The sequence below is a fragment of the Hyperolius riggenbachi genome, chromosome 10, assembly GCF_040937935.1.
Source record: "Hyperolius riggenbachi isolate aHypRig1 chromosome 10, aHypRig1.pri, whole genome shotgun sequence".
In the NCBI taxonomy this organism is placed as follows: Eukaryota; Metazoa; Chordata; class Amphibia; order Anura; family Hyperoliidae; genus Hyperolius; species Hyperolius riggenbachi.
The window spans coordinates 36,961,273-36,986,477 of NC_090655.1; the positions used below are offsets into that span (position 1 = coordinate 36,961,273).

Below are 25,205 nucleotides of genomic sequence, written 5' to 3' on the forward strand. Positions count from 1 at the left end.
GTACATTACAGAAAATAATGAACGTTATCACAATATGCTAATTTTTTGAGAAGATCCTGTAAGGATTGCGATGTGTCTATAGAGCCCAGCCTCTGTTGCTAGTTAGTTTCCTCCAAAAAACCCATGCGCAGTGGCATAGCATTTCCCCGCGGCAGCGCTACGTCACAGGGGGCCCGCAGCTGCCTGAGAAGACTGTTTTTGCCTTTTTTTTTTTCCGCCGGCCCCCCGGTCGGGCGGGGCCCCCCTCCCTCACCTTGGCGGCCCCCCTCCCTCACCTTGGCACCTTGGCGGCCCCCCTCCCTCACCTTGGCGCCCCCCCCCCCCCACCCCTGCGCCTCACCTGGGGTCCCCCCTACTTCAATCAGCGGCGAGAGAGCGGCATATACAGGAAGCTCCGGCGGGGTATTCAGCCTCTAGAGGTTCAGCTGCCTCCGGGCTACGGTGTCCCCACTGTATTGCTGCTCGCGTGCAATACAGTGGGGACACCATAGCCCGGAGGCAGCTGAACCTCTAGAGGCTGTTTACCCCGCCGGAGCTTCCTGTATATGCCGCTCTCTCGCCGCTGATGGAAGGAGGGGGGACCTCAGGTGAGGCGCGGGGGATAGGAGTCGGGCTCCTACTCCACTTACTACACGGCTACCTAACTGCCCACCCGGCTACCTAACTGCCCACTACCTAACTGGCCATCCTCCCACCGGGCTACCTAACTGCCCACTACCTAACTGGCCACTATCTAACTGACCACCCACCCGGCTACCTAACTGCCCACTACCTAACTGGCCACCCTCCCACCTGGCTACCTAATTGGCCACCCTCCCACCCGGCTACCTAACTGCCCACTATCTAACTGCCCACCCTCCCACCTGGCTACCTAACTGCCCACCCTCCTATCCGGCTACCTAATTGCCCACTACCTAACTGCCCACCCGGCTACCTAACTGCCCACTACCTAACTGGCCACCCTCCCATCCGGCTACCTAACTGCCCACTACCTAACTGGCCACCCTCCCACCCGGCTACCTAACTGCCCACTACCTAACTGCCCACCTGGCTACCTAACTGCCCACTACCTATCTGGCCACCCGGCTACCTAACTGGCCACCCTTCCACCCGACTACCTAACTGCCCACTACCTAACTGGCCACCCTCCCACCTGGCTACCTAATTGGCCACCCTCCCACCCGGCTACCTAACTGCCCACTACCTAACTGGCCACCCTCCCACCCGTCTACCTAACTGCCCACTACCTAACTGGCCACCCTCCCACTCGGCTACCTAAATTGGCCACCCAACTGCCCACTATCTAACTGGCCACCCGGCTACCTAACTGCCCACCCTCCCACCCGGCTACCTAACTGCCCACCACCTAACTGGCCACCCTCCGACCCGGCTACCTAACTGCCCACTACCTAACTGGCCACCCTCCCACCCGACTACCTAACTGCCCACTACCTAACTGGCCACCCTCCCATCCGGCTACCTAACTGCCCACTACCTAACTGGCCACCCGGCTACCCAACTGGCCACCCTCCCACCCGGCTACCCAACTGCCCACCCGGCTACCTAATTGGCCACCCTCCCACCCATTTACCTAATTGCCCACCCTCCCACCGGGCTACCTAACTGCCCACTCTCCCACCCGGCAACCTAACTGCCCACTACCTAACTGCCCACTCTCCCACCTGGCTACCTAACTGCCCACCCAGCTACCTACCTGCCCACCCTGCCACCCAGCTACCTAACTGCCCACCCTGCCACCCTGCTACCTAACTGCCTACCCTGCCACCCTGCTACCTAACTGCCTACCCTCCCACCCAGCTACCTAACTGCCTACCCAGTGCAGTGCCGCCTGCACCGCAAATAGTGTACCAGCCTGCCCAACCACCCTCCCTCCAGGTAATTAATGTTAGCCCACTATAGACCTAACTACATATACTGTATTTTGTGGGGAAATCTGCCGACAATTTGGTTGCATTTTTTGGGGAAATCTGCCGACAATCTGGTTGCATATTGTGTGGAAATCTGCCGACAATCTGGTTGCATTTTGTTGGGAAATCTGCCGACAATCTGGTTGCATTTTGTTGGGAAATCTGCCGACAATCTGGTTGCATTTTGTTGGGAAATCTGCCGACAATCTGGTTGCATATTGTGGGGAAATCAGATTTCCCCACAAAATGTTTGGGTGGGAGGTCCGAGGTTCGTGAGGTTGGAAGGTCGTGGGGGGGGGGGGGGGGCCATAATATTTTTTTGCTATAGGGCCCAGTAATTTCTAGCTACGCCCCTGCGCGCTGTCAGACCCCATAAATCACAGCCGCGCTGGCGACACGCGGCGTGTCGCAGCCGGCTGTGACTATCTCACTACTGTCTCGGCTGCTCCCCTGCCTCCTGAATCGCTCCGGTCCCCGTCCCTTCCCTCCAATCAGCAGCGAGGGAAGGGACATGGGCGGGGACCGGAGCGATTCAGGAGGCGGGGGAGCAGCCGAGACTGACAGTGAGATAAAAACAGCCGGCTGCGACACACCGCGTGTCGCCAGCGCGGCTGTGTTTTATGGGGTCTGACAGCGCACGGGGGGGGGGGGGGGGGGGGGCTTTGGAGGAAACTAACTAGCAACAGAGGCTGGGCTGTATAGACAGACCCAGCCTCTGTATAAGGATTGCGATGTAAGAACCCCGCCTCGGGTTCTCTTTAACCACTTGAGGATCATAGGCTTACACCACCCTAGTGACCAGGCTATTTTTTACAATGTTGTGCTCTGCAGCTTTAAGGGATCGCTGCAGAGCCACACAACTGTGCACACAAATGAATGCCCCACCCACTTTTCTGCCCACCAACAAAGCTTTCTGTTGGCAGGCTCTGATTGCAGCCGCAGTTTGTTTTTTTTAATTTAATGATGATTTTTTTTTTTTTTTTTACACAAAAATAATCTTTTATTTTTGTCCCCCCCATCCCACCCTCCAAAACATTGCAGATTTTGCAGAAGTGCCTACAGCATCAATTCAAAGCTCTTCACATCCTCCCCAGCTTTATTCTCACCCCTCCCCTCCACTACAGATTAGTTCCTTATCACATAAGTATTTTCACTTGGGGTCAGCTTTAACCACTTAACAACCTCTGCCACGCTTATCTACGCCCCTTTAAAATTCACCTGAGTCACAGGGGCGTAGATAGGCAACTCCTGTTTATTTTCCTTCTGTGCAAGATCGCGGTCGCGTCCGCGTGCACGCGGATGTGCATACGCGTCGGGCACCTGCTGGTCCGTGATTGGCTGATGTGAACATGTGTTCACAAAGCCAATGACGGTGCTCATTCATGCAGAATGTGTGTAAACATTTCATCAGTCTCTATGCTGTTACAGTTACTGAGATCACTAGTGAGAGGATCTCAGATAACTAACACAGCATTAGTGACTGATCAGCATCAGTGAGGTTTTTTTTAAATAAATTATACCCCCATTAAGCCCATTAACCCTTGCCTCCCTTAAATGTGAAAATTGCTGTGGTTTTTAGGTGAAAAACCCTGTGGTAGAGAAGTGGTTAAAGAGAATCTGTATTGTTAAAATCGCACAAAAGTAAACATACCAGTGCGTTAGGGGACATCTATTACCCTCTGTCACAATTTCGCCGCTCCCCGCCGCATTAAAAGTGGTTAAAAACAGTTTTAAAAAGTTTGCTTATAAACAAACAAAATGGCCACCAAAACAGGAAGTAGGTTGATGTACAGTATGTCCACACATAGAAAATACATCCATACACAAGCAGGCTGTATACAGCATTCCTTTTGAATCTCAAGAGATCATTTGTGTGTTTCTTTCCCCCGAGGGGGGAGTGCATAGCAGAACCACAACACTGAAGAACTTGGCAGCCTTCCAGACACAGGCCTGACAAGTCTGACAAGAGAGAGATAAGTTGATTTATTACAGAGATGGTGATAGTAGAACGTGCTGCAGTAAGCCAGAACACATTAGAATAGCTTTTGGAACTTGTAGGATGATAAAAAACAGGATGCAATTTTTGTTACGGAGTCTCTTTAAGAAAGGAACCTGAACTGACAGGTATGAAAGTGACTGGCTCTGTATTCCTGAGTAAACAAGGTCAGTAGCCTGACATCTATAGAAGTTACTGGCCCACAATGAGCATGCAGATCACAATCTTTCACTCTGATTTGACTCCACTGGTTGTGTGCTTGTTGCGGGTGTGCGACAAAGCCAAAAGCTCAGCAGGACAAGCCGGCAACTGGAATGCTTTACAAGCAAAAGAGGACCGCCTCCATTGCCCTCTCACTTCAGGTTCACTCCCATTGACAGCATGGAGTGCTTGGCTTAAACAGTAGGTGTAAAAGTGGACCTGAACTCAGAACTCCTCTCTAAAAGATACACAGCATAATAGCTGTAACAAAGAATTGTTTTTCTTTGAAGGTTGGTACAAATCCTAAAATAAATCTGCACCGTTTCTACTTCCTGATTCATGGAAGCAGACATTTTGTTTACAGCCTGTGCTTTCAAATGGGTTTACAGTATCTGCCATAGGCAGTCATGTGACAGGAGGGGGGGGGGGGGGGGGAATCAAATTGCAATAGGGTGCATTTGTTATTTTTCCTTGTGTCCTGTGCAAGCGTTCAGGTCCACTTTAAGGGCCCGTTCACACTGCACGCGTTTCCATATGCGTTTTGGAAACGCGTGCGGGGGGGCCGACACGCAGGACATCAGACATTGCAAAGAGTGCAATGTCTGATGTTCACACAGCATGCGTTCCGGACCTGTGCGGTCCGGGAACGCATGCTGCACGCAGATTTTACAAAAACGCGCGCCTGTCCCATTCACTTTTCAGTGATGGGATCAGCCAGGCAACGCATACGAACGCGGATGGCGTGCGTTCGTAGTCATTACAAAGCCAAAAACACATTAAGAACTTTCAGTCTCGTAAGCAAGTAGACTTACAAACAAAATCAGTTTTCCTTTGAGTCAAGTTGCACATATCAGTAGCCAAAACCAGGGCAACCCAGTATCAGATGGCTACTAGAATGAGGGTAGGTATTTAAAGAAAACTTGTAACAAAAAAAGAAAAATACTCACCTCGGGTGGGGGAAGCCTCGATAGGATCCGGAAGCTTCCCCCACCCGAGGCGAGTACACCCCAGAGGATTTTTTTTTTAGTCCTGTGTCCCACGGTGGTCTCGATGTGCCCTTCCGAACAGCGGGGATGTAAATATTTACCTTCCCGGCTCCAGCGCAGGATCTGCTCTCCGTTCGGAAATAGCCGATCGCTGTCGGTCCGCTCTACTGTGCAGGCGGCAAGAGTCCTGCGCAGTAAAGGGGGCCCGACAGATCTGCCATTTCTGCCTATCTCCACGCTGGAGCGGGGGGGCCTTGTCAGGCTTGTCTAGCCAGGATTGGGGGGTGGGGGGGTTGGAGTCAGCGCTGGATTGCCTGCAGCTACAGGGATGGGGGAAGCCCAATGAGGCTTCCCCCTCCCAAAGTAAGTACCCCCCGTTTTTTTTTGTTTTTATAAGCATAGAATCTCTTTAAGATGTTGAATTAGGAAAGCTTATTATGCAGACATCCGAGTAGCTGATGAAGCAAACCCAGATATGAGAAACACACTGATAAGCAAAGTCTCACAAAGAGCCTTCAACTTCCTGCTTGAAACATTGTGGTCACATTTGCAACTTCAACAATTGAACATTATCAAGCATTTAATAAGGTGCTTGCGATGTATTCCTATGCTGTAATCTAGATTTCCATCATGCCTGATTTACATTCAGAACGAGCATAGCTGCCAGCTGTGAGCGGAGATTGCACTGGAGTAAACTGACGACAAGCTGCACGTACCTCATCAGACTCTGGAGCGTTATGGCTGCTGCTTCCTGCAGGCAAGTCGGCCACCTGCGTCCTCGTTGCTTTCGGAGTTGGGCCTCGTCTGCTGGTAATTGCGAAAGCAGCTTGTTGGTGCCTGTAGAGGGTAATGATGCCTCTGTGCTTTGTCACAGTGTGGTATGTCCCCTCCTTTTCAGAACTGGATCCTTTGTGCAATAATAGAGGGACACAGCAGAATATAAGCATTGTATACAACACTGGCAGTGTATTCAACTACTACACACAGCTGTACTGTTGTCTTGACCAGAGTTTGATCCTGGCTCAAACCAATACATAAACCAGTAAGGAGTCTTTGGGCAATATACTGTAAATGTTATGTGTCTTGTCGTTGCCTCAAGAAAAGCTACATTTTCAATGAAAAATTTAACACTAGTGACTACATAAGGCAGGAGGCAAAGTCAGGATGAGGCTGGGCCGCATAAGGAATTTCACAATCGCGGCGCATCGCCGCCTCTGCCCGCCCCTCTCACTCTTCCTTCAGAGAGGGGCGGGGAGAGGCGGCGATCCGTGCGGCGATTGACGTCAGGAGGGGCAGAGCTGAAGCTGACTCTGCCCCTTCCAGAAAATGGCGGCGGATTGCCCCCGGGCGATTTGGGGGCTCTGCAGCCCTTGTTTAGCGGCAGGGATGCGGCGGATTACTTGGGAGAACTGAAGCGAACTATAAGGAAGCTTTTGCTGGCGAGGGCCACAAAATATTGTGTCGAGGGCCGCAAATGGCCCCCGGGCCGCGAGTTTGAGACCCCTGACATAAGGCATCTTGTCACGCAACATGGTAGAATGTACTACAATAAAGACCATACGAGACCGGGGGCGGGAACTTAAAAAAATATAATAAAAGATCAAGCTTTACTTACCTGGGGCTTTTCCCAGCACCTGGAGTCATGCGTGTCCCTCGCCGCAGCTCAGTTTTTCTCCCAGTCCCGCTGTATCAGCGTCTCCCGCGCATGCTCTGGTGTGCAAACGCGCCCACGTCATTCCGCTGCTGCGCAGTACGCTCCCAGTGACGTGGGTCAATGATACTGCAGAGGCTGCCACCAGGAGATCAGAGCTGCAGCAAAGGACACCTGTGATCTCCAGGCGATGGAAAAAACGCCAGGTAAGTAAAGCTTGATTCTATTGATCGCCTTGTATGTCCTTTCGACAACAGGCTTACACCCCTCATTGTGACCAGGTGATTTTTTGCAATTCAGGGCTCTGCAGCTTTACTAGGTTGCTGCAGAACCATACAAAGTTAGCATGCAAATGAAACCCCCCCCCCTTTTCTGCCAACCAACAGAGCTTTCTGTTGGTGGGCTTTGATCGCTGCTGCAGTGTGGTTTTTTTGTTTTTGATTTTTTATTAATTTGTGTATTTTTTATAAAACTAATTTTTTTTTTACATTAGTTTTCCCGCCCTTCCCTACCCCCCCTCCCAATCCCAGCAATCAGCTCTCATAGGCATTAGCCTATGAGAGCCAATCGCTTGAGCCTCTCTAGGGGACAGCAGAGTACAGCGCTGCCGTAGATCGCAGTGGTGTACAATATAAATAAACAGCGATTTCGCCATCTAACAGTCTCCTAGTGGCGATCACTGCTGGGAGACTGATGACGAAGCAGAGCTCAGTCATTCAAGTGGAGATGCGTGTGCATCGGCGCACGCGATCTCCTGCAAAACCCCCGCCCTAGGACTTGGCGCCTTTCAGACGTTAGGCGGTCTGACGACGATTGGCGTTAGGCGGTTAGGAGGGGGTTAAGGATACTCCATTTGTTAATTATCTTGGTTTCAGCATCAGAAGCACTTCCTGCATCTATATATGGCTGTATATTAGCATGCAACACCCCCTTCCCAGGGATGTTAAGCCTAGGCTATGTCATCAGGCAGCTTCCTTTCCACAGTGTCATTTCTGCTCACTTCGGAACACAAACATTCCGCAGTGATACACACTGCCAGCAGTAAGAGGCTGCCATCTGTGATCAATTTAACAAAATCAGGGAGAGGAAAGACTTCACAATAGGCAAACACTGACTAAATCTATGAATGAATATTACTTGAATTGCTAAATCTATGAATGTTGCTTATTTTTTACACTATTACTTTACAGAATATAAATTGACTAAATTTATGAAGTTCCGCTTTAATGTTATCAAAGATTACCATTATGCAAACATTACCAGTGTGTTACCAAAGCCAGGAAGTTCCCTCTAGCTGCACAGGTGCAAGTTCCAAACGCTGTAGCTCAGAAAAAGCAAGGGCTTGTCCACAAGGGCTGTCAGTGCGCAAGCTGAAACTCAAGTCTGTGCAGTTCCTCATCGCTCTGCTCAGAAGAATTCCAGGCAGTTGCAAGGAAAATGGGAGCGGATACAGGGAATGGGGGGAGGAAGCCCGAGGACAACGAGCAGAGTCAGCATGCTCATGAGGAGGTAATCTAGCCTACCAGGGACTTCAAGCAATTGTTTTTTTCCTTTCAGAAGCCTCGCACAGTATAAAAAACACCTAGAATACTGTGCAACAAAGATAAAAAGCGTTCCTACACGGCCCCTGGTGAGAACAGATCAAGAACAGAAAAAAAATATTCTAACAAGCTACACAACCCTTCAGCATAGGTGCTGAAACTAACACTACAAACCAAATTGCAAGTAGGTGTATAAAAAACGGTGTTCATACACAAGTCACAGCTCACCAGCCTCCATGCAAACGCACTGATGTTCACCTACAAGACCGAGCTGCTATTCTGAACTGGAAAGCAGCTTGTGTTTCAAACCAACAATTAGGTAAACCTTAAAGTGCACCTAAACTCTTGCACAGGACAGAAGGAAAACATAACACAAACACATAACACAGCCCAGTCGAAAACAGGCTGTAAACAATATGTCTGCTTCCATGATTCAGGAAATAGAAACTGTGCAGATGTTAGGAAAGTTATCAGCTGTAACAGGTTTTTTGTTTAAAGAGTAACTGTCAGGCTGCAGAAGCTAATTTAAACCTCTATTCTCCTGTGTTAAACAGTTTAGAAGGAAGCCAGAAAGCCATTAGTGAAGATAAAAATCTCTCTTACCTTTGATGTGTGCTTATCAGAAAAGCTAATTAGACCCAAGAGGACGCAAGCCGCATACTATACTGCAAAGCATTCTGGGGCCCTCCCCTTGGCTGCTAATGAGACGTTACAGCAGCTTGTAATCAGTCCAGCGCGTAGCACTGATAAATCTCCGGGCAGAGTACACTGCAGGAGTCAGCTATTGTTCCTAGCCACATGGCTCATTAATATTCACTGCACACTGTGTTGTTCAAGTAAGAGCTTATCTGTGATCAGGAAGCAGGCAGGACATGACGACACATTTGACAGAAAACATGGAGCCTGCCATGAGCTGTCAGGAGCATCTATCTCTGCATATACTATATACAAATTCTGTGAAATCCAAACGTGGACAGTGAAATGCATATGTAATGTAAGTACAGCCAATCTTTAGCTACTGATATATGTGTTTATTTTCTCTGAGACCTTATACCTAACAGCTCCTCTTTAAAGGCGATTATGCTATTGTGTATCAAGCACTTTAATTACATTTAAACCAATCTATCAACTTCATGGATTAAATTCTGCACATGGGCGGTCAATTTATAGTGGTCATTAAGCAGGTACAGAAAGACCCCTAAAAAGTTTAATCTAAGTGGATGGACCTGCATGGGATTTCCCTGGACCAAGTCCAACCCCCCCTCCCCACCCCACCCACACCAATTGGCATTGCATTTCAGCTTTCTATTCTCCCATAGACAAATGAATAGCCACACCGCAGTGTTTGGCAGAGGCGGACAGTTGAGCCATACTTTCAGTCATCGTTCCTTTGCAGTGTGCATGGCTGGCAGTGGAAGGTCACATATAAGAATATCTATAGAAAAGCCACAGCAGGTGTGTAAGGGGGTTATAACTGGTGGCTGAGCAGCACTGAACTAGTCAGAGCTCATCCTGTACATCTCAACTGTACACAGACACCCCTCCCCCCCTATATGTACAAATACCTTCCCTTACAACAACAAAAAACACATAGGCCTGGTGCACACCAGAGGAGTTTTTCTGAGCGTTTTGAGTTTTTAAATCTGCTGCTAATGTTATCCTATGTGTCTGTGCACACTGGAGCAATGAGGTTTTGTAAAAAAAGACCCATAGCATTACATTGGGAAGAGCTTTTGAAACCTCTAAAAGCTCTTCCCAATGTAATGCTATGGGGTTTTTACAAAACCTCATTGCTCCAGTGTGCACAGACACATAGGATAACATTAGCAGCAGATTAAAAAACTCAAAACGCTCAGAAAAACTCCTCTGGTGTGCACCAGGCCTAACTCTACAAAAGCCCTAATGAAGCACCCTTGACGCTTGAAGGGACTGCAAAATAAGACCAGCCTGCCAGTCAATTTCACACCTGTTTCCTGTGGGGAGGGAGGAGTGGCCAAGGTGTACAGACCAGACATAGACCATATTGCAGAATGTAAATACTTGTCTTTTCCACCCCCCGAAAAAAAAAAAAATCTCATTGAAGCCTCAATGTGACTTAATGGCAACACATGGAAAGTACCTTTGGAGTTTTCAATGTTGTTGATGGCAGGGGCTGGACAGCTCAGGGCAGGAGTGATGTTGGAATCCACACATACGGAGCTGCAAAGGTTTTTCACGATCTTAGAGTTTGGGCAAGGAGTCCTGGAGATGCATTGCTTCAAGAGCTTAGCAATGCACAAGGCTGCATAATTCTGCACAACCGGGTTCTCCTCCTTCTTCACGGCTTCCATCAATGGTTTGATGACAGGATTCAGCTTCTCCGGCAGCTGCATGAGGTTGACTATAGCACAAGCAGCAAACGTGTGGACCCTCATCTGCAGAACCTGCCACTCCTGGTTGGTTTCCATCACAGTCATTTGAACTTGCTGTCTCTTTGCATCCAACAGCTGACACGCTTTAGGAATGCTCCGCAAGACCGCTGTTGCCTCATTATACACTGTAGTAACCTAAACAGAGGAAAAATACAAATAAACCAACAGCACTATAACTTAAACCTACACAAATAATTTAAGTGAGAAGACTATGGAGGCTTCCAAATTTCCTTTTAAAATACCAGTTGCCTGGCAGCCCTGCCAATGTATTTGGCTTCAGTAGTGTCTGAATCAGACCAGAAACAAGCATGCAGCTAACCTTGTCAGAAACACCTGATTTGTATATGCTTGTTCAGGGTCTATGGCTAAAAGTATCAGAAGCAGAGGATCAGCAGGAATGCTAGGTAACTGGTATTGCTTAAAGAGACTCCGCAACAAAAATTGCATCCTGTTTTTTATCATCCTACAAGTTACAAAAGCTATTCTAATGTGTTCTGGCTTACTGCAGCACGTTCTACTATCACCATCTCTGTAATAAATCAACTTATCTCTCTCTTGTCAGACTTGTCAGCCTGTGTCTGGAAGGCTGCCAAGTTCTTCAGTGTTGTGGTTCTGTGATGCATCTCCCCCCTCCAGGCCCCTCTCTGCACACTGCCTGTGTATTATTTAGATTAGGGCAGCTTCTCGCTTCTCTCTTATCTTTTACAAGCTGGATAAATCCTCCTCTGAGCTGGCTGGGCTTTCACATACTGAGGAATTACATACAGGCAGAGCTGTCTGCACTCTGCAGGAAGAAACAGCCTGACACTTCAGTGGAAGATAGCTGCAGGGGGAAAGAAACACACAAAAGATCTCTTGAGATTCAAAAGGAAGGGTGTATACAGCCTGCTTGTGTATGAATGTATTTTCTATGTGTGGACATACTGTACATCAACCTACTTCCTGTTTTGGTGGCCATTTTGTTTGTTTATAAACAAACTTTTAAAAACTGTTTTTAACCACTTTTAATGCGGCGAGGAGCGGCGAAATTGTGACAGAGGGTAATAGGAGATGTCCCCTAACACACTGGTATGTTTACTTTTGTGCAATTTTAACAATACAGATTCTCTTTAAAGTGGATCCGAGATAAAAACTTTTACTCATTGCATATTTGTGTTCCTTTCATATATAGTTTATAGGGCATTCCTCAAGCCAAATACTTTTGTTTTAAATACTTTAATTCCCTATAAACTAAACAAGCCTCGCCCACAGCTTTTCAGAGTGCCTTGGCATTTTCAGACAGTAGCAAGGACTTATGGGAGCTCAGTCTGGGCAGGAGGAGGGTGAGGTGTTACTAGCCATTGATTTCAGAGGCAGAGGGGAGGAGGAAATGCGAGCGGATAGCCATCTCCAGCCCTTAGCCTGTGACAATGCGACAAACAGAACATGGCAGCCCTCATTGTATCACAGGAATAAATGAAACTTTTTAAACTTTTGCAGCTAGATTTGCTGTGTAAACCATCTAAACTTTAGCTACATAGACAAGTTGCTTGTTAGTTTTTCATCTCGGATCCGCTTTAAAAGGATATAAATATGGAAGCCTCCATATCTCTCTCACTTTTTCGGTTCCACACTTTCTGATCACCGATTGGCTTAACCCAATGAAACCTCCTCCTGAGTGGAGATCTGCGCCAGCAGGGGCACACCATTGCGTCCCGAGCTTGGAAGCCACCGGCGTTAAAACGAAACATCAGGCTCAGGCAGCCACAAGTGTGGCATGGTTTTTTTATCTACTAATCGGTGATACCAAACAAATCCAGAGTGCAGCATTTTCATTGCATGCCAATTCTATGATGCGATTGCTGGCACTGCAGCTTTATTACTCACAGGACATACTCACCAGATCATTAGCTTGGTCTATGGTGAAAACACTGCAGTTCACTTTGCTCCTTATGTCAATGTGAGCATCAGCCAGAGTGGATATTAACTGCTTGCACTCATTCTGCATCCTGGTGAAAGGGATTGCAATTTCGTCATAATAAAGATGCTCTGAAAGAACGGCAAGCAGGCGTGGCTGGACCGCAAGGGTCACGGTCCGGCATTCCTGGAAACACATACAAAATGAAGATATTACAAGAGAACTCTGCACGATACACTAGAAGACGTGTGCAAGTCTGTACAGCTATTCCGCAGAACACCAAAGAGCAGTGCCAATGGTAAAAGTTAAAAATAGACCATTTCCGATCGGGAGTGGGATACCTTTATGTATAAGCAAATTTTGTATTTTAAGTACTACTCACCCTTTCATCTTGGGTAGATTCGGAAGTACCCAACAGTACCCCCCTCGCTTCAAACGTCTCTACGTTACACCAAACTCTGCTTCTGCTCCCATAAGCATCGGATGTAAACAAATAAAGGGGCAACTACTTGCACAGCAGGCCCACAGAGAATAGTGGGCATGCCAGGGAGGAAATTGAGTAAAAATGTAGCAGCGACCCCCCCCCCCCCCCCCCCCCGCATCTGCCAATCACTCATCTTGATATTAGGTGATTGTTGAGGCACACCAATCAGAACTTAAAACCACACATTCCAGGTAGCAAGTCATTGACATTCCCGTAGGGCTCTGGGTGTCTAATGGATTTTTTAATCTAAACCATGGTGGTCCGAATGTGTGAAAGATTTAGATGGGTTCGAATGCTACTACAAACAGCAAAAAGCTAGATTTACTGCCATTTTTCATGCCTGAGAGAGACACTTCTCCAAAAAAAAAAAAAGGGAAAAGGGTCGAGGGAAAATGCGCTGAACTTACCCAGGGCTTCTAATGGTCCCCCGCAGACATCCTGTGTTGGCGCAGCCACTCACCGATGCTCCGGCTCCGCCTCCAGTTCACTTCTGGAATTTCTGACTTTAAAGTCAGAAAACCACTGCACCTGCACGCCCGTGTCCTCGCTCCCGCTGATGTCACCAGGAGTGTACTGCGCAGACACAGACCATACTGGGCCTGCGCTGTGCGCTCTTGATGACATCAGCGGGATCGAGGACACGGCAACGCAGGCACAGTGGTTTTCAGACTTTAAAGTCAGAAATTCCAGAAGTGAACTGGAGGCGGGGCCGGAGCATCGGTGAGTGGCTGCGCGGGCACAGGATGTCTGCGGGGGACCATTAGAAGCCCCGGGTAAGTTCAACTCATTTTCCCCCGACCCCCCTACAGTATCCCTTTAAATATTTCCCTGCAGCTTGGCTTTACATCAGATAGATTACTGTAGGCTCATGATGAGACTGTGCCCAGCATGACACCTATTAGCACGGAGGCGCAGTGGTCAGCACTCTTGCCTGCAGCAAATCCCAGCCAGGGCACTATCTGCAGAGTTTGTATGTTCTCCATGTGTGCGTTTCCCCTCCAGGAACTCCGGTTTCTACCAACCTCACAAAAACAGATAAGTCAGTCAATTGGCTTCCCCCTAAATTGGCCCTAGACTACAATACATACACTACAGAATACATAATAGACATAGGACTATGGTAGGGATTAGATTGTGAGCCCCTGAGGGAGTTAGTGAGAAGACCATATACTCTGTACGGCGCTGGGGAATGTTGGCGGCTACATACATAATAATTTACATGCTCATTTGACAGGAACAGGAAGTGTGGCATCGGCCTCACCTTCTGTAGGGCCGCCCATTCGCAGATCACTAGAGCCACGCTGATCCTCTGTAAGGCAGACTTGGAGTTCAGATGAAAGAGCAGTAGTTGGGCGAGGGACTCAGCAGGCTTTATCTCCTGAGAAGGTGCATTGACGATGGGATCACATATACAGCAACACAGTGATCCCAGCAGCCTGGAAAGAGGAAATGGTGAAATTACAGCCTGCAAATATCTTCTCTGTTGAATAAAAGAAATCCTACTTTCAACATGATTGAAGCAGTGTCTGACCTTGCAGCAGCTACACGAGCTCGAGTCACCAGGTAGTCCCTGGAGGCAGAGTCCTCAGTGACGCTGTCTGAGCCAGCTATGTACTCCTGGGTGACTTCTTTTGTCAGGCACTGACCTTGACGTATTTTGCCACCTGCTTTGTCCTACAGAAAGAATCAAGTGAAAAATTTACATTTGCCATTGGACCATAAGGAGGCTTACAACTACTGAGGTAAGCATACAGCAAACCCCTTCCTCCCCACAATTACCACTACACGTTTGCCATAAAGTCAGGTTAAAGTGTACCAGCTTCTTGGCAGCCCTGCTGAACTCTTTGGCTGCAGCAGCTGATTGGATTACCTCTGATCTGCATATGCTTGTTGAGGGTCTATAGCTAAATGTATTACACGGAATGGATCAGCAGGCCAACCAGGCAATGTGCATTGCTTAAAATGAAATAAAGGTCAGACACCATATATCCCTCTCTTTTCAGGCGTCCTTTAAGTTTCTTAAAGGACTTCGAGGCCAAATGATAAAAAAAGTTAAACTACCTGCATCCTATTTTAAGGCACAGAGGACGCCGTCCGCACCATTCCACCGGGTCCCCGCCGCTCAATAGCCCCCCTGGGGCGGCTCCCGACCTCACGGCCCGGGCTCTCCTGCCTGCACAAAGATGGCCGCATGAGCTGGCCGCGGCTGCGCAGTCCGCTTAGCCGCGAGTGCGGCTGCGCAGCTCTTGCGACAATCCCCCAATCCACGCTACAGGAAACAGCCTGGGGGCTATTGAGCGGCGGGGACCCGGCGGAACAGCACGGAGGGCGCGGACGGCGTCCTCCGTGCCTTAAATTAGGATGCAGGTAGTTAACTTTTTTATCATTTGGCCTCGGAAATCGTTTAACAAGGTTCCCAAGTCCAACTGAAGAAGAAGTGTCATTTCATTCCTGAATTCTTAACCATTCCACAAAAAAAAAAAAAAAAGAGCCATCCCTAGTTCTACGCAAGATTGGGACTGCACATTTTTTTTGTTTTGGTTTTTTTTTAACTCAAACTCCATATCAGTTCAGGTACCCTTCAAATCAATTATAGCTTTATGTATTCAGTTTGTTCAATAAAGATTCATTGAAAAAAAAAAAAAAAGTGAGCAAATCCAACTTCTGTTGCAGACCTATAAAGCAAAAAGCAAGTCTGCCTGCAGCTTCCACTTATGTTAATTTCCCAGCATCCATATAGAATACACCAACTTATTGCATACACAAAATCAGAAGCCATTTCAGAGGTTTACAGTCTTTTTACTTAATACAAAAGTAAAGCAAAAGGAAAAAAAAAAAAAAAAAAGCTAGGCAACTGCAATTGCTGCTCACAACTAGTACAGGCAGCTTTCAGTTATTGTGTTTAGGTCCATTATAATGTCTAGTTTGGTAGATCGAGCCCTAGCACATTCATGCAGTAAAACTATATGAGACACAACAGACATACACCGGGCCACATCTACGTCCCCTCACCTTTGATTTGGGCTTCACCTCTAGCAGCATATTTAAATCAATAGGCAGATGAGACGGCTGCATCATCAGACAGAGCCACGCCCCCATCCATGGGCAGGCAGCCGCCACCACATACTGCACGGAGGCTTTGGTTATCAGCTCCTGCCACACCTGCCAAGAGAAAAACACCATTTAGAAAAGGCCAGCTAAAAATCTACCATTTACGGTCAGCCAGTGGTAGAGACTCTACCTTGTGAATGAGGTCCAGAATTTCCTGGTTGCTCTCCAAAATACAGAGCTGGAATATATGCCGCAGCATGTCCTGCAAGATGGGGGTCAGCCAGCCTGAACTGTTCTGGAACACAGAAGCAGAAGGCCGGTATCTTAGTAAAGTCAGTAAGTGAGAAAAACAAAAAAACAAAACAAAAAAACTTGATGCATAAGTAACATGAATGTCATTTACTTCCATTAAAGAACGCGAACAGTGGTCAGAAAAGCTGATCAATATTGAATGCAAAGTATGAATGCAATTTCAAAGGACAGAAGCAGAAGTACAGGAGTGGCCCAAAAGTGGGGGTGTCGGTTTATACTCGAGTCATCACTGTAATGTCACTTACATTTTACCCGAGCACTTCCCTCGTGAGCAGTTTCAGGTTAATAGCAATGTCTGTGTGTCGCGTCCCCCACCCTCTCCCCCGGCTTATACTGGAGTCAACCATTCTTTCCTGGTTTTTTTTCTTCTTTTTTTGGGTAAAAGTTGGGTCTGCTTATACTCGGGTCGGCTTATACTAGAGTATATACGGTAAAGCAGAACTGAAGATTACAATAAAATCGAAAGTGTTTCACTTACCTGGGGCTTCTGCCAGCCCCGTGCAGCCTTCCTGTCCCGCTCCTCCACTATCCGCCGTCCTCCCGCCACCAGCTACTTTCATTACTGGCAAATTGTAAGTCGACAGCAACAGTCCCTGCAGGCCCCGAGCCATGCAAATCTTTTTCCATGTTCCTGCCCGCAATAGCGTCCTGCGCTAATAGCTGAAATGCAGAGAAAGACACGCGTGGCTTGGGGAGCAGTTGCAGTCAATGGCAACGAAAGTAGCTGGTGGCGGGAGAACAGAGGATCGTGGAGGACCGGCGTGGTACAGAAAGGCAGCAGGAGGCTGGCAAAAGCCCCAGGTAAGTGAAATACTTTATACTAAATCAATCTTCAATTCCGCTTTAAGTGTATCCATCTTTATCTAGACCAGTGATCTGCAAACTTGGCTCTCCAGCTGTTAAGGAACTACAATGCACAGCCACAGTCATGATTCTTAAAGGCAAATGCATTGTGGGACTTGTAGTTCCTTAACAGCTGGCACATCACTATGGTCTTACTTACTGCTGGATACTTACACTATTCAGCAGTGGCTGGATAGTGTAATGGTTAAGGGCTTTGCACAGGAGACTGGGGTTCGAATCCCGACTGCCTGTTCAGTAAGCCAACACCTATTCAGTAAGGAGACCTTAGGCAAGACTCCCTAGCACTGCTACTGCCTATACAGCGCGCTCTAGTGGCTGCAGCTCTGGTGCTTTGAGTCTGCCAGGAGAAAAGTGCGATATAAATGTTCTGTGTCTGTCTTACTGACCTGATCCTGTGTGGATAACAAAGTGCATAACGTCTCCAGTGCTGCCTTCCGAACGGAGGAGATGGTGTGCCGGAGGAAAGGCCAAACACGTGGCACCAGTATTGTAAGGGTTTGCTGAACACTGCCAAGATGGACAGAGAAAAAAGTCATGTGAGATTAAAGGGAATCTAAGCCCGGCACTGCAATTTCTATCAAAAAACCACTAATCCATGTAATGTAAAGAAAACAAGATGTTGCACATAATGGAATTTACCCTAAACAGTCGGTTGCTATGGATACCAGTTTAGACATCATTTGAGCCATTGTACTACAGTATAGAAGTATGTACTGCCATATCAACTTACTTGCACTGCTGAACCTGAGGGTAAGCAAGGAGGGAGGAGAGGAGGGTCATGATACTGTTGGTAGAAGCTGTGAGGTCATCTAATTCCAGGAGTGCATCCCATAAAGTGATGAGTATAAAAGGAATCTAAAAAGATTGGTGGGAAAAAAGGGAGCCGAGGGTTGGAGACGGGGGGGGGGGGGGAACAAAACAAAAAAAAAAAAACAGTTTAAAAAAGGCCACAATAGTCCGTACAGATTGTCATTCAGATGCAAACCGATGTGAGGGGAGAAAAATCTCCATCCCTCTACATGTGAACCCTGCCTTATCTTGCACTAATGAACATGCTATTTGTTCCCTGTACTCAGATTACAACCCTAATCAGTTATCAGTGAGAGATTACTGTCTGATTGCAGAGGAAATGTCAATTGGAGTCCTGAATCATTAACCCTGAAGATGGCCATATATTGGATGATGGCCATTAGATTGCTCTCTGATCAGAGACAGCTCTATTACCAATAGATTTCAGCATGAACTTTATTGGAAATAGCCCTAGTGCTGCCACCTCTGCCTGACCACAATGCAAGTGAATCGGTGGGGTAACGCCCTTATAAAGGGCCCTTCTCGCTACTTTTTTTTTTTTTTTTTTTTATTTACTTACCCGGGGCTTCCTCTAGCCTCATAAGCATGGCTGTGTCCCTCGCCATCCTCATACGATGTCCCGTTCAGCCACGGTGAGCCCCTGTAAGCGGCTCAGTGACGTCTGAGCCTAAAGGCCCGTACACATGCTAGATAGGCTGGGACGGGTCCGTCAGACCCTCCCGCTGGGCGGGCGTTCCAGCGACAGTCGACCCGGATCATCAATGAGTGGCTGGGCAGGCACAGGACGTCTGCGGGCGACTATTAGAAGCCCCAAGTTCAACTTTTTTTTTTCCCCCTAGTACCCCGCTTAAAAAAGGACTCCATTAAGGTATACACTTTACGTTGTAGTCTACCAAAAAGTGCTTTTACTGTACTGCCAATGGTAAGACAGAGCTGGTCTTTAGCAGCAGAGCATGTACCAGGGCATGCTGGGCCATTTATAGGACAATTACTGATAAATTAAACCATGTTTCCCAGTCCCATGGAGTTTACTATAACGAGATTATACAATATTGCAGCGGCAGGGGAAATTTAAAAAGAGTCTGAAGCCAATAAAATTACCTCCTACATACAGACTGGTGACAGCGCTCATGGATGCATCCGTTTGCAAACCTACAGAGGCAATGCAAAGCCCCTCTGGACTAAATGCATGCCACTGAATGCAAAACAGATGCAAATTGTGTGCTAATTCTAATCTAAAGCTATGTAAAATAATTGTGGATCAGTGAATGCAGCTAGCCACTAGTATACACACATTCAATTCATACAGCAAAAGGAATGGCAGCGCTTTCAAAAACTCATACCTGAAGGTTTTAATAGCATAAGATGTGCAGAGCTCCAATAATGGACTAAAATACACACCAACATTCATTGCAGGCACAGAAAGTGGGGGAACATGACTTCAGTGAGGGGTAAAATACATACCTGAATGAATTATCTGCCATAATGTGCAGAGCTCCAATGGACTAAAATACACACCTAGCTTCACTTCAGGCAAAGGGGGGGGTGTTAGCTTCAGAGATAATATGTGCACAAATTATGCCTACTAGACTTCCCCACGGCTGTGACGGACCCCCTTGGGGAAGACCTAAAGCTAATCTAACCTAATGCTAATCTAGTGATAAAAACACAACTTTTCCAGTGCAGCTAATCAGACAAATGGTATACACATTTGATAAAACATGCATACAGACTGGTGACAGCGCTCATGGATGCATCCGTTTGCAAACCTACTGAGGCAATGCAGAGCCCCTCTGGAACTAAATACACGCCCTGAATGCAAAACACATGCAAATAAAATTACCTCTACTCCCCATTCCTCCTCAGCATTAAAGAGGAGCTGTTAGGTATAAGGTCTCAGAGAAAATAAACACATATATCAGTAGCTAAAGATTGGCTGTACTTACATTACATATGCATTTCACTGTCCACGTTTGGATTTCACAGAATATTTATATAGTATATGCAGAGAATGATGCTCCTGACAGCCCATGGCAGGTTCCATGTTTGTGAAGCCAAATGTGTCGTCATGTCCTGCCTGCTTCCCTATTCACAGAGGAGCTCGTACAGAATAACACAGTGTGCAGTGAATATTAATGAGCCATGTGGCTAGGAACAATAGCTGACTCCTGCAGTGTACTCTGCCCCGGAGATTTATCTGTGCTGTGGCTGGACTGAGTTAGAAGCTGCTGAAACTTGATCCCGTCTTCTCCTTAGCAGCCGAGGGGAGGGCCCCAGAATGCTTTGCAGTATGGAATGCGGCTTGCGTCCTCCTTAGGAGCTTAGCTTTGCTGATAAGAACACATTAAATGTAAGAGAGATTTTTATCTTTAGTAATGTCTTTTTGGCTTCTGTCTAAACTGTTTAACACAGGAGAATAGAGGTTTAAATTAGCTTCTGCAGCCTGACAGTTACTCTTTAAAGGGGAACTTCAGCCTAAACAAACATACTGTTATTAAGTTACATTAGTTATGTTAATTAGGATAGGTAATATAATCTTTTACCCATCCTGTTTTAAAAGTACAGGCAAATGTATGTGATTCATGGGGGCTGCCATCTTTGTCATGGGGCAGCCATCTTTTTGGTGGAAAGGAGGTGACAGGGAGCATGAGACACAGTTCCAACTGTCCTGTGTCCTGATAACCCCTCCCAGCTGCACACACTAGGCTTCAAATGTCAAATTTAAAAAAAAAAAAAAAAAAAAAAAAAAAACACCTTACACCAAAACAGCAGAACATCAGAAATCCCATCATGCTTTGCACAGCATGTGCAGCTAAAAATGAGGCTTGTATAAGAGAAACAAAGTTCTGATGCTGTGAAACTGTTAAAGGAACACCAGGCCTTTTCAGTGCTGCTGAGTCGATTTTTAGTCTGGAGGTTCACTTTAAGATTAAAGATGAATCGCCGCATCCCGATGTATTTATGGCAGAACAAGGTTTTTATCCACCCCAAAACCCCAGGGCAAAATCCTCTGTTACTTCCTGTAAAAGGCAGAGCTGAGCGCAGTAGCTCTGCCTCCAGTGCAGCCAATCTCCGCCTCTCCCCACCCCTCTCAGTCTTCTTTCACTGAGAGGGGAGGGGAGGCGATTGATTGGACGGAATGACTGGAGGCAGAGCTACTGCGCTCAGCTCTGCTTCCCCCGGGCAGCAAAATTTGCTACCTGGAAAGTCGTAGAATTGTGCCCCGGGATTTTGGGGGGATAAATACATCTGCCGCGGGGATTCGGCGAGTCATGTTTAATCTTACTGCTGAAGAGGACTGGGGAGTAAAAAGCGGTAATTTTATTGGCTTCAGACTCTTTAACCTGCAGCATGGGGACATAGACTATGGAGGCCTCCATATACGCAAGAGAGGATCAGGAACAAGTAATGACTCCGGAGGTAAGTAAATGCCCGATTCACGCACCCCTCCCCCAAAACACGCACACACACGTTTGTTTTATGATAAGTTGTGCGGAGCTAGGAACACCAAGGTGCTCATTGTGCCTTAAAAGAACACCCTTCACAAGATACCTTGGCAGGGTCATTTCATCCTCTCCCAAATCTAATCAAACGATATTAAAACATTTTTCTCTTAGGAGAGTAATAAAGCTGTGATGATAAAAAAAATAAAAAAATAAAAATAAAAAAAAGCCTTACCTGCTTAAACTGCAGCTTAACTAAGCTGTCTACGACAGGCACTAAAGAGGCAGCTGCTACAGCCCGCACATCATCATCAAGGTCCTGGAGACCTTCAATTATTGCTGGTAGCGCTTTAGGTAATAAAGTCTTAATTAAATCCTGTAAAAAGCAGCCATAAAAATAGATTGGTCATTTAAAATAATGTAGTTCCAGCACTTGTTAGCCTACAGACTAAATACAACAAAAAGAACCAGGAAGAGGGATATTGGTGGAGGTTACCTGGCGAACAGCGAGAGCGTATTTTATCCCCAGCAGTCCTCCGTGTCTCACTTCCCACTGCTCTTGTGTCAATAAACGCAACAGGATCTTCACCGTCCTCAGGACTCCGCTTTCATTCATGCGTTTCAGGACGACTCCCAACGTCTGAGCGCAGGTTTCCCGCACTGGTGCCACCACCTCAGAGAGCAAACAACGGCATTACGCACACGGCAAGGCTTATGCTTACAAGGTTATGCACGTGCACATCCAGTACTGTCAAACAAGAAAATTGGATCCTTGAAGGGTACAATAGTTTTGGGTGCACTTCTCTAAAGAGAACCAAAGGCCTTGGGTAAGAAAAACACTTGTCAAAGAAGAGGGAAGCCTCTGCATAGGATTGAGGCCCTACTGCTTGCCAGCACCCTCTTAAAGATCCGGGCTGCTCTCCTCTTCATGCAAGAGAGTCCCTAATCCTCAATTTGACAAGCCCCTATCTTCAGGGTCGAGGGGGTTTTGGGGGTGGAGGTAGTTTGCGACTGGCAGCAGAGGAAGTCTTTACAGGAGCCAGAGGCTTTCCATTTAAGTGTTTGTTTTTTTTGTTTTAACCAGAGGTTCACCCTGGGTACACTAAAGCAGGAGTGTCACCATAAAAATCAAATTTCAACAGCAACTGGTGTGAGTGTATTAAGTGATAAAGATGCTAATCCTGCAGTCAAAGCTTTCAAAAAAAAAAACTTTTCTGCTGTTACGATTTGGAGTTATCACATACTTAAGGAGCACTGGCCCTTTAGTAGTCAGTGCCAAACAGTTACTCCTCTTCCCGTTACTTTCCTGCCAGCTGCTTATCTGAAACACGATCCCCTGCTCACTTGTGTTTACAAGCAAGGCTGAGGTGACTCAGTGATTGGAGGAGAAAAGGAAAAAAAAAAAGTAAAGGGCAGAAATGACATCACGAGTTAGCCTAAACTGTGGGCAAAAGACATGGCCCCCCACCAGGAACAGAATTCTCTTCATTTACTATATAAAATTCACTGAAATCTAAACGTGGCCACTACAATACATGTGTTATGTAAGTAGATCAAGTAACTATCTGCATTTTTTTTTTCCCTGGCATAGTATGGCCAATCATCCTGCTTTAATGTGCTCAATAATGATACAATTTTGAATGGACAAGACCATTAAAAAAAAAGTACAAAAAAGTATCAATTCATGTTTTCTCTCATCAACTTGAAAATTGGTATTGTAGTCTCCAGGTCTACAATACTAATATAGCAAAGTCCTTTTTCTGCTCAACTCAGGCAACCGGAAGTCTCAACTAACCGGCATCCCTGAAGGTGATAACGGACAGTGCTTTGGAGGGTTTGCAGGGCAGAAAATACTTAGAGCCTCTAGGCGCCATCTTCTACCCTTCCTGCAGCTCCCTTCAGCTTTCCAGCGAACATGCACCGCTCCTGGCGCATCACCTGAACAGATGTGGTTCTGGGGACACGCTGGGAGCTGTACACTAAGAACGCCAAAATTAGCTACAGGAAGGGTAGTAGACAACATAATTGTCAAAAATCAGTTCATAAGAGAAACAGTTTACATAATGTGTGTGCACAATAGGTTAGCGAGTTAATCATTTACAAATCAAGCACTGGAATCTTACTTCATCTGACACAAAATCCCCAAATCTGTCTAACGCAAATACACAGAGGAGACGGATAGCCAGATCCTCCAGCCATTCCTGGTGTTGCTGCTCCATCTGTGGAGAGAAGAGGGCAAGTATATGAAATCGTACAAAACCCTGATCTGATTTACATTGATCTAGTGCAGCAGATATGTGATGTAGTCACATGGATGTGACATGGGTTTGCACAAACTGCACCTGCTACTCCGTAATGCCAAGGCTGTCATTACCTCTTCATGGGTGCTATGAGCAATCCTGCCTCCGCTTCTCCCGTGGGCCTTGAGGATCTCTCGGAGACCAGTGCCTGCACCATGCCGTACCTTCAGTGAAAGACGAAAGCTGATAATTGTATCTTGCCATAGCACATGCTTACAAGAGTAGCTTTATTAGAGTACAGAGAGACCAGGGGAGCAATAGCTTTTCATTGTAGTCCTAATCTTATTCACACCAGCAGGTGAACCTGAACAGAACGTTGATTTACCATGATCCAGAAAGCATGAAAATAAGCAGAGGGTTGCCTCACAGCCGTCCAATACCAACTGCTCCACAGCAGGCCCTATGGGCCTGATTTACTAATGCGTCTCCAGGCCTAATAACATAAGTGATGCTACTGGACAATTTAGTCCTCCTCTGGGTCATCTATGACCACCATGTGTTGCCTGAAGGATGAGGTGTCAATGCAATTGTGTTAATACAGCCAGAACTATATATATTTCCAGGCTGTAGTAGAGTTGAGCTGCTGCATGAACGCAACCTGCATCATCAACCGCCTAAGTAATCAATGACTCTGCTAAGACTTTAGCTTGAATACAGCGGCCCGATGCCACCCAATACCTCAGCCTGTGCTCAGCCCGGCAGATCGCTGGCCAAGAGCATGGTCCTCTCACTCACCACAGCGTGAGGTCACTCAGCCATTTTGGCTCAGGGTGATACATTCTGATCATTTTTTTCCCAAAATAATGCAATTAAGGATAGAATGTAAATGTCACGATTTATAGCCAATATCTTTTTTTTTTTTTTTTTTTTTTCAACTTAACTGGGAAAAATTTAAACAGGTGTGTCAACTGAAGGGTAATCTTCTCAAATGTATAAGCTATATAAATTGTAATATATTGATATTTATTTTCAATGTGTATGTACAGAAAAGCTGCTTGGTTAACAAGTGGAGCAGAAACTATAGTGAAAGGGAAGGGGAACATTGCGAAGTGAGAAGTAAAAAAAAACAAAAATATAGAAGAGCGTTCAAGAAATGATTGATATTCGCCATGCCATTTGTTCATATTGTTTGATCCACAATCAGCCTGCATGTCATCTTTACTACTGGCAGCCAGAGAAGGAAAAAAAAACAACAAAAAAAACCATCTTACACAGCACCAACTGCAATGTGATAGGCTAAAAGTTTGTTTTTTTAATAGATATACATACTGTATTTTTTTGACTGTAAAGGTGGCCACACACTATACAATAAAATGATCCGATTTTACGG

The 25,205-nt window shown here is 46.6% G+C and overlaps 1 protein-coding gene across 1 annotated transcript in view; it reads right to left on the reverse strand.

The window, feature by feature from the left end:
• The window catches only part of BTAF1 (B-TFIID TATA-box binding protein associated factor 1), a 134,831-nt gene that overhangs the window by 47,833 nt on the left and 61,793 nt on the right, over window positions 1-25,205 (reverse strand). The window contains exons 9-21 of the mRNA XM_068257993.1: window positions 23,950-24,039; window positions 23,699-23,794; window positions 22,072-22,248; window positions 21,811-21,951; window positions 18,053-18,177; window positions 17,709-17,829; window positions 16,337-16,441; window positions 16,108-16,257; window positions 14,627-14,769; window positions 14,357-14,531; window positions 12,594-12,797; window positions 10,423-10,849; window positions 5,828-6,018 (exon numbers count right to left, since the gene is read on the reverse strand). Of these exons, the coding sequence (XP_068114094.1) occupies window positions 5,828-6,018; window positions 10,423-10,849; window positions 12,594-12,797; window positions 14,357-14,531; window positions 14,627-14,769; window positions 16,108-16,257; window positions 16,337-16,441; window positions 17,709-17,829; window positions 18,053-18,177; window positions 21,811-21,951; window positions 22,072-22,248; window positions 23,699-23,794; window positions 23,950-24,039 (2,145 nt within the window). The remainder of the gene's footprint in view (window positions 1-5,827; window positions 6,019-10,422; window positions 10,850-12,593; window positions 12,798-14,356; window positions 14,532-14,626; window positions 14,770-16,107; window positions 16,258-16,336; window positions 16,442-17,708; window positions 17,830-18,052; window positions 18,178-21,810; window positions 21,952-22,071; window positions 22,249-23,698; window positions 23,795-23,949; window positions 24,040-25,205) is intronic.